This window comes from Littorina saxatilis, linkage group LG12, assembly GCF_037325665.1.
Source record: "Littorina saxatilis isolate snail1 linkage group LG12, US_GU_Lsax_2.0, whole genome shotgun sequence".
Classification (NCBI taxonomy): domain Eukaryota; kingdom Metazoa; phylum Mollusca; class Gastropoda; order Littorinimorpha; family Littorinidae; genus Littorina; species Littorina saxatilis.
In genome coordinates, this window is record NC_090256.1 from 47,022,251 (window position 1) to 47,031,518 (window position 9,268).

Consider the following 9,268-nt stretch of genomic DNA (forward strand, 5'->3'; position numbering starts at 1 on the left):
TGCAGCTCAGTTGGTAGCGCGCTGGATTTGTATCCAGTTGGCCGCTGTCAGCGTGAGTTCGTCCCCACGTTCGGCGAGAGAGATTTATTTCTCAGAGTCAACTTTGTGTGCAGACTCTCCTCGGTGTCCGAACACCCCCTTGTGTACACGCAAGCACAAGACCAAGTGCGCACGAAAAAGATCCTGTAATCCATGTCAGAGTTCGGTGGGTTATAGAAACACGAAAATACCCAGCATGCTTCCTCCGAAAACGGCGTATGGCTGCCTAAATGGCGGGGTAAAAAATGGTAATACACGTAAAATTCCACTCGTGCAAAAAACACGAGTGTACGTGGGAGTTTCAGCCCACGAACGCAGAAAAAGAAGAACATAATTTACAATGCCGACTCCATTCCCATTTCTCAGCCTTACACACACATTTTGTTCAGTGCTATGACTTATAGCAGGGACCTATATATAGGTCTATGCTTATAGTTTCACATAACATGAGGCTAAACCTGCTCACATTTCAGTAATGAATGTACAGGGTCACATTCCTACTTTGTGTACTCGAAATTGAATATGATCAAAGTCACATGTACAGTTCGCAAATGTATGTGATGCTGCATGAGAAAATAACGCTGAACTGCAAAATTTTGCTTTTGTGCAATTCATTAAACAAAATTTAACAAAATAATATGCAAAACACACACACACACAAATACAACCAACAAAATTAACTACAACTGTGGTTTCTTCTTCTACAGTTTTAATCATTCTCAACACAACACACAATTTCATCACTCCAGTTGACTTATTGCTAATAGCAGTCATCGACTTCAGCAAAGTTTTCGCAAGGAGCATCACAAATGAAATTAAGCTCACATACAGCCACTCACGCACATTGCTGTTTTAAATGGTTCAGATACAGCACAGACACAATGAAACCATTTTGTAGGCTTCAACGCTTCACAGCCTCCTGCTGGTTTGCCTTATCATCTGCCTGTGATGTTTCTGTCTTGTGGGCTGAATCACTTTCTATTCTGTTGCCTTGCTTGTCGATGGCAAAATTGTAGTCTTGCCTCAAGTTGAGCATCTTCTCGATTTCTGTGTCCAGGGTGTCTAGTGTAATGAAGGATTTGGATTCCTCCTGAAAGCACAACAATACCATTCAGGTATGAAAAAAACGATTTGTGACTGAGGCACTCGATGATCTATAACACAACACAAATATATTGATTAATGTATCAATGTGCACAAAGACACAAGTTGTGCGTCTTCTTGATTTCTGTCTCTAAGTTGTCTAGTGTAAGGAATTACTTTGATTTCTCCTGACAGCACACAGTCATATCAACCTATTTGAGATGAAGAAAAAATCAGAAAGGGTTAGAAGCAAAAGAGTTTTTTAGACTCACACACACACACACACACAAACGTATGGTGCATCCTTTCGTGTTTGTTTGTTCCTGATGAAGCCTACATAAGCGAAAATTCGTACTGTCTTGTGCTGTTCTTGTATCGGTGAGTACAGATATCTTTTGTTGTTTAACTTTATGGTGCATGCACAAAGAGACACCAAGGTGCACACATACACACAAGCATGCCTCTCTCTTTCAGAATATAAATTAGACTACCTCATAAAATTAAGAGTGGAGGAACTTCAAAAATTATACCTCACACAAATTTTACACCACGATCAAATAAAATCTGTACCAAATTGAAGACCACTTTGCGCTGAGCTCTGGCAAGTTGCTTCTGCTTCCTGCGTTCTTCTCTCTCCTGCCACCATTGTGCTCTCTGCTGGCGCTTCTCTTCCTCCATGGCAGCGAGTTCCTCCCTAAAAGAAAGAAACAAATACACAAATACAGTGTTGTTCTCAGGACTCAGGTCTTCGTTCACTGGCGCATACTTAAAAAAAAAAAAACCTTATGTTCTAGGGGTCGGTCCACTGTCTGATAGTTTTGACATTTCATTTGCTCGTCTGACAGAACTTTTTTTTTGTAGCCAGGTACATTAATTTTGTAGCTACACATATTTTCACTCCAGGTCCAACTGACTTAAAATTATTGTCCTCTTGCTGATATTGATCCTAGAATCTGGACAATGTCACATCTTCATAAAAATCAAATGCAAAGAACTTCTCCCCATTACCTGTTTTTCTCACTTCAATTTTCAAACTTCATTTCTGCCATGGAAATTTGGCTTGTGTTTGAAAGTGAACTTGAGACAGTTTAAGGTTCCCCCTGTTAGTACAGTAGAACCCCCCCCATAAGACCCCTCGATGTCAGACTCCCTCACTTTTAAAACCCTGTTTTCTCACAGTTTCTGTTTGTTTGTTTGTTCGTTCGTGAGCTGAAACTCCCACGGCTTTTACGTGTATGACCGTTTTTACCCCGCCATTTAGGCAGCCATACGCCGCTTTCGGAGGAAGCATGCTGGGTATTTTCGTGTTTCTATAACCCACCGAACTCTGACATGGTCTTGTGCTTGCGTGTACACACGGGGGTGTTCGGACACCGAGGAGAGTCTGCACACAAAGTTGACTCTGAGAAATAAATCTCTCGCCGAACGTGGGGACGAACTCACGCTGACAGCGGCCAACTGGATACAAATCCAGCGCGCTACCGACTGAGCTACATCCCCGCCCAGAGTTTCTGTTCATAACCTCTGTAAATTCACACCTACCTATTTTAAGACTTCGTCCTTCTTAAGAACTGTTTTCCTTACATCAATAGAGTTCTTAAAAGGGAGGTTCCACTTTATTGGAAAGATGATCCTGCGACATCAAGGGATGGCAAAAAAGCAAGATGCATTTGTTACAAAAGTTGCCCTGCCGAATCTTGTTTTCCTGAAACTGCCACACTTAGAAAGACCAAATATGCAACCAAACTGCAGTAAGGTTAATATCTATATGGCGTTAAATAATAATTAAAACCTGCTTTTTCAGAAAAGCAAAAAGAGTACGTACTGTGTAAGAAAGAAATACTCACCGCACTTTCTGAACTCTGCTGTTCCACTGGCTAACTTGCCCTTCAATTGCCTGAAATTCTGCTATGTTGTCGCGGTCCTCTTTAGCTGACTGTTTCTGTATCACTGCCATCTTCTGATCATACTGAGTTCTTAGGAACCCTCTGAAAAATAATATCTTTTCTTCATTTCATTCTCAATCTCAGTGCAGTATGTTCGTGACCAGAAAAGAAACCTCATGACCTTGTTTAATGTTCATGGCAGATAAAGTCATACAATGTACATGTATAAATACAGAAGATAGATCAGCTCTGCTCATTGAAATATATATTATATATATCACAGATTATGATCTGTTCATACACTTTCTTTCTTTATTTGGTGTTTAACGTCGTTTCTGTTCATACACACACACACAATGATTAATGAAGCATACCCTTCAATTTTCATCATGTGGAATCCTAAAGTAGGGGTGAAATTTCCCTTTAAACAGTAATGAAAATGTGCATTTGTGATGACTTCAAACCTCTTAATAAAAGTAGACCAGAGATTATGTGTGGAGCAATGACAACAAATAAATCTCCAACAAGACACCTGCATATCAAATTACATCAATTCATTAATAAGTTGTTAAGACAAACAGGTTTGTCTGTCTAGCAACCGCAAAAATCACACAACATTGACATGTGTATGCTCCAGACTTTTTTTGATTAATCCTACCCCCCTCCCACCCCAGTGTGTGTGTGTGTGTGTGTGTGTGTGTGTGTGTGTGTGTGTGTGTGTGTGTGTGTGTGTGTGTGTGTGTGTGTGTGTTTCATACTGCTATGGAATGTTTTTCCTGATGAAGCTTCCATAAGGGAAAATTCGTACCGTCTTGTCTCGTTCTTGTATCGGTGAGTACAGTATTCTTTTTTTAAATTTTTTTTTTAACTTTGTTCATCTTACCACAGTCACTTCGTTGTTTAGATTTGCTATGGAATGTCAAAACAACAACTAAGATAATTGTTCAAAAGTCTGTGACAAATAATACAAAGATACCTGATTGCTCGTAGTTTTGTTCGATAGTGAAAGTACATCGTTCTGAGTTCTTCATGTTCCACTGGATCAATCGGAGTCGGCTCTCTCACGTAAAATATTTTACTCTTAGACTTTGGAAGCCATCGTGGTTTGATCCCTCTGACAAACTGCTGGAGGGGCGCTGGAAGAGTCTGCCCATCGCTACACACGGTCTTTGCAAAAATGCTCCCCGTTCTTCGCAAACATGACATTTTTTGGTGTGTGTTTCGTTCACTTTCACGGAGACACCATGCTGTCCTTGGATCACAGCAGAAGACTTCCGCTTCCGTTTTGTGTGTTGATATTTACGTGGAGTAACCGAGCAGATGATTGGAGGAGGGGTTGTCGAGAAGCCAATCACTGTACAACTTGGATTTAGGAATAAAAATGGCAGCGCCCATGGATGTCGCTATCAACGCGAAATACTAAGTCACAAGACAGTTATTTTGAAGCTGTTCGTCGTCTGCTGTTGAAAGATCGCAGAAGTTTAGTTTCACGAGTCAGATTCTTCAAGAAATGGCGCTGTCAAAATCAAATGTTGGGAAGATTGTCTCGGTCTCCACAGTTTTAGCTGGTGCAGGTAAGTAAGTTTCACCACAGTCTACAGTTTCAGAACAAACAAGAGGATAACCCCGCCCACTCCTCCCATCTCTGGCCTCTCTCTCTCTCTCTCTCTCTCTCTCTCTCTCTCTCTCTCTCTCTCTCTCTCTCTCTCTCTCTCTCTCTCTCTCTCTCTCTCTCGTAATCAACTCGTAAAGTATACCAATGCTTATTCTGTTACCCTCGTAAAATAAAGAATTGTCATTGTCATTGTCATTGTCATTGTCAATTAATTAATTATTAATCGAGTTACCCTCAATGGGCGAGGGCCGGATGAAAAAAAAGCATACATGTATACATTGCTTATTCTGTTGCCCTCGAAAAATAAAATTCAATCAATCTCTCTCTCTCCCCTTCTCTCTCGCGCGCGCGTGCGTGCATGTATAATCTATTCACTTTGGTAAATACCAACACACACAAAAAAGAAGAAGAGAGGTGATAACATTATCATTATTTACTTTGGTTTACAAATTACACTACAGCGCAAGAAAGACAGACTGACAGACTGGCATTGTGTTGGAAAATTAGACTGAATTATAACAGGAAGAAAATGTACATGTTCCTCATTATCATCAGACAGCACTCTCTAATAATTTTTCTGTGTGTTGGTATTTACCAAAGTGAATAGATTTTACATGCACGCACGCGCGCGAGAGAGAGGGGAGAGAGAGAGATTGATTGATTGATTGAATGAATTTTATATATCTTCTTTATACTATAGCCTCCTGTCTTCCTCTCCCTTCTGCTTTTCTTTATTTTGTCACAGACATCCTTCTTTTTCACCCCCAGCTCTCCCCCCCCCCCCCCCCATTTACATGGCACCCCCTCCCTCCATCTTACCTCTTTACTCACCCCCACCCCCCAATTTAGACGCCCCGCACCGGGCCCCCACACCATTTTTTTTTCTCACCCCCATCGCTCCCTCCCCATCCCCAAAATGTAGACGCCCCCCCTCCTCCACCCTTAACTCTTCATAGATGTCAATTAATTAAGAATGTTATTTTTCCCTTGCATGATTGTTTCAGGGATTGCATTGTGGCTGTGGGTAAGACGACGACGTCAAATAAAACTGAGACACCTTAAGACTTTCACAGACTTGAATCATGGAAGTCAGGCAGAATCCTCCGGTGCCATAGAACTTGTCACATCGGCACAACAGTGGGAGATGTGTGCACCAAGATTATTTCAGGACGTTGAAAAGACAAAGGTGACATATTATGTTATCCAGTTAAAGAAAAAGTGTTTAAGTAAATTGCAAAGCAAATAAGTTATTTGTTTTGATTATGGGCATTGACAAGAAAGTGATTGCAATTTTTGTTAGGATGTAGATTTTGAAGTAGACGTAATTGATATGTTTCAACTGGTTTGTGTTTTTTTAAAGTTCTGCAAAAACTCTTGTTTTTTCAGGGGGTTTTTTGGTTTCTGTTTTATGTGAGTTTTTTTTGTTTGTGAAATATTGTTGTACATGTAGTTTTTAAAGCTGACTAAAATTTTCCATGTGCAGTATTTCGTTTGATAAGTGTACTTAATGGAATGATGTCACTGTCTGTTACTTACGGAATACATGTCTTCAGGCAATGAGCCTACATTGTACGATCAATTTTTAACCCACGATTAACACAGTGTCCTGTAGCATCCTGAATTTTCTGTGGAAATAAATACGCAGTAAAGAAATGTTTCATTTTTAATGTTATCATTTATTTGTTGGTTTCTCTGCTTTGCGTTTGTGTTTGCATATTGTTTTGTTCACATGTGTAGTGTGGTTTTGATGTTTTTGTGTTGTTTTTCTTTTTTTTTAGGTCCTTGGCATTGACTGTGAATGGGTGTTAAAACAACCAGTGGCACTGCTGCAGATTGCTACACACTCTCATTACTGTGTGTTAGTACGTCTGTGCTTCATGGACCAGACTGATTTTCCACAGTCGCTGAAGACACTCTTGGCAGACAAAAGGTGACTTGCTTGGTTTATCTGCACACTTTAAAAATGAAAGGGTATTTTTGTGTAAGGTGTGTGTCGTTTAACTTAATGCTATATCATCAGGTTACAGTGGAACACCCCTTTTAAGACCCACCCCCACCCCCAATTTAAGGCCTCCTCTCTTTCACCGCCCGTTTTTCTCTGATATTTTGTTAATTAACTCCGTAAATTTACTCTCTCCTTTTTAAAACCTGATTTTCTCAGAATTGTGAAGGTCTACAAACGGGGGTGCCACTGCAGTTGTTTATTTTTTGTGCTCATCTAGGCTTCTGAAGATGTACACACTTTCTTTCTTTTCCAGCATTTTAAAAGTTGGCGTTGGTGTGAATGACGACGCCTTGAAACTGAAGCGTGACTATGGACTGCAAGTGAATGGTTGCGTTGATCTGAGAGATGTTCTGCACAGAGTTAGAGGAATTTTCACTTGGTAAAATATTTTCTGTTCAAGTCAAGCTTTAATTTTTTTTTTTAACCTCTTTTGATGTTTTGCTTTACTAAATTTGCATCACTGAGTTGTATTTTATGACGAAGTCAGTGAGATTAGTGGTATAGTTCTCATGTAGAAAAGTCAAATATGCCAATGATATGAACTGAAATTTACACCTGAAACTGAATGAGGGACAGTCACTTTTAAAGAAAGATGTCACTCTCTTTTCAAATTTAACAGAGATGTACATCTTGCATTCATTATTAAGAACTGAAAGTAATAGAAAACGATACCAGAAAGACGGCAAAAAAGTGCAAGGGAAGCAACCTTTGATAGCTTATTGTGACTGATAGTTTTAGCTAAGTTGCCTCCCTTGCACCAACAGATGACTCTTTGTAGTGCAACATTGCACTCTCTGTCACTCCATCATCTACTTACAACTCGTACTCAGCCACTTGAAATAGTTGCCTTCGGATATAAATGTGACCGATGGGGTTGAGAGTTAATTATTGTGGCACTATACATATATATACATGACTGCTGTAGCTGTGTGGGTTATCTGCAGAAGTTGTGTAAACCTGTATTTTGCATTGTATTTCAGTGAAAAGACTGGCCTACAGGGACTGGCGAAAGGTGTGCTAGGAATTCACATTTCCAAAGACTTCCGAGTCCGATGTGGTAACTGGGGGGCAAGGCATTTGAATCAAGCACAAGTGAGCGAATGTTTAAGATATGTTGATTATTTGAAATTCTTGCACAATATGAACTGCTGCTAAGCAAACTATACATGTCTTGCTGTCTGCTAATAGAAAAAAAGCAAAAGTGATACAGGTGAGGGGGGAATGAAAGAAATAGGCAAAAGGTGAGCTAATAACACTACTAATAGTTGTGCAAAAGGTGAGCTAATAACACTACTAATAGTTGTGCAAAAGGTGAGCTAATAACACTACTAATAGTTGTGCAAAAGGTGAGCTAATAACACTACTAATAGTTGTGCAAAAGGTGAGCTAATAACACTACTAATAGTTGTGCAAAAGGTGAGCTAATAACACTACTAATAGTTGTGCAAAAAGTGATACATGTAACAAACTTCCTCATGCCTTGGAATAAGTTTTCTCAAAGAAATATTGTCAAATTGCAGAAGTACTTCTACTGCATTAGAAATAAACTAGTGGACATTTGTAATCATGACAAATTTATTTGTTTTAAGCACCAATTTTAATAAACAAAGTCTAGGCTTGTATGGCTTGTGAAATAGTGAATACTCTTGCTTTTATTGAGGCAAACTTTCCACATGTGCTCCTTGACCACTTGTTTTGGACACATCCCTTGCTTGTGGCTCGCCTATGATATCATGTAGGAAAGTTTGCGTCAATATAAGCAATAGTATTTACTTTTTTCACAACTCTACAGAAACCTGAAAAAAATATTTCCGAACATTGTCAATTACAGGAACACTGTTCCCTACACTTTCTCCCAATGCCCCCTCCCCCACCCCCAAGCTACCCTCCCACTTCCCAAATTCTTACCACTGTGTGACAGAATTAAAAGAGAATTCAATTTTGTCAAGGTTGATTATGCAGCCATGGACGCTGTGGTGGGAGTGGATGTGTTCATGAACTTGGTGCTGGCCAAAGTCACAGGGGTGGACCCTAGACTTGACCCAGACAAAGCGGCCGCTGTGTCCCTCGCCACAATACTGACCATGTCCAGGAGTGTCTGTCAGGGCATAGTGGACACAGGCAACTTTTATAAACCACATTCCAACGTCAACAAGGTCGGTGTGTTTTGGAAGGAGGGAGGGAGCGAGCGTGCGTGTGTGCATGTGTGGGTGTGTATGCGTGCGCGAGTGCGTTTATACCTGTGTGTGTGTGTGTGTGTGGGTGTGTTTGTGTCTGTGAGAGACATAGTTGATTTAGGTGAAAATAATTGTTATTTTTGCTCCCTTGTAAAATAGTCTGTCATGAAAAGTCTGTGCATGTATTTATGCATGTATTTGAATGTGTAAATGGGTGTCTGTGTACATGTGTGTGTGTGTATTAAAGAGAGGGAAACAGTGCAGATTGAAATATTAAACAAAGAACATTTTGTGTGTACAAACTAATTTGTCCAGAACAGAATACTGCCGGTCAATGTTTGGATTTGCATTAAGATTAATGCATAATCTTTGCATAAACAGAAGTGCATTTTATTTATATTCATGCTAGAATGCTCAGGGTTACTACTTTTATACAGATGAAAAAAAAGGTTAAAGACTTAGT

General features: G+C 39.9%; 2 protein-coding genes across 2 annotated transcripts in view; one reads left to right on the forward strand and one right to left on the reverse strand.

Moving 5' to 3' along the window:
- Positions 1 to 731: 731 nt before the first annotated feature.
- LOC138982085 (small ribosomal subunit protein mS26-like) lies at positions 732 to 4,287 on the reverse strand. Its single transcript, XM_070355309.1, has 4 exons — positions 3,985 to 4,287; positions 2,970 to 3,110; positions 1,693 to 1,816; positions 732 to 1,129 (listed from the first exon to the last, which is right to left on the reverse strand). Exons 1-4 carry the CDS (start codon positions 4,212 to 4,214, stop codon positions 941 to 943), a joined length of 684 nt encoding a protein of 227 aa, XP_070211410.1. The 5' UTR covers positions 4,215 to 4,287; the 3' UTR covers positions 732 to 940.
- Positions 4,288 to 4,356: 69 nt separating this feature from the next.
- The window catches only part of LOC138982083 (exonuclease 3'-5' domain-containing protein 2-like), a 13,204-nt gene continuing 8,292 nt past the window's right edge, over positions 4,357 to 9,268 (forward strand). The window contains exons 1-6 of the mRNA XM_070355307.1: positions 4,357 to 4,582; positions 5,628 to 5,809; positions 6,402 to 6,553; positions 6,882 to 7,007; positions 7,609 to 7,720; positions 8,578 to 8,784. Coding sequence (XP_070211408.1) covers positions 4,519 to 4,582; positions 5,628 to 5,809; positions 6,402 to 6,553; positions 6,882 to 7,007; positions 7,609 to 7,720; positions 8,578 to 8,784 — 843 coding nt within the window. The 5' untranslated portion in view covers positions 4,357 to 4,518. The remainder of the gene's footprint in view (positions 4,583 to 5,627; positions 5,810 to 6,401; positions 6,554 to 6,881; positions 7,008 to 7,608; positions 7,721 to 8,577; positions 8,785 to 9,268) is intronic.

Bases quoted from the DNA above. Each gene is read 5' to 3' on its own strand.
- LOC138982085 (XM_070355309.1), bottom strand. From the start codon at position 4,214: ATGTCATGTTTGCGAAGAACGGGGAGCATTTTTGCAAAGACCGTGTGT. The intron at 1,817-2,969 runs GTGAGTATTTCT...TCTTTCTTTTAG, and splicing joins AGCAGAGTTCAGAAAGTGCG to GGAGGAACTCGCTGCCATGG. The intron at 1,130-1,692 runs GTACAGATTTTA...TTGTGCTTTCAG, and splicing joins GCAAAGTGGTCTTCAATTTG to GAGGAATCCAAATCCTTCAT.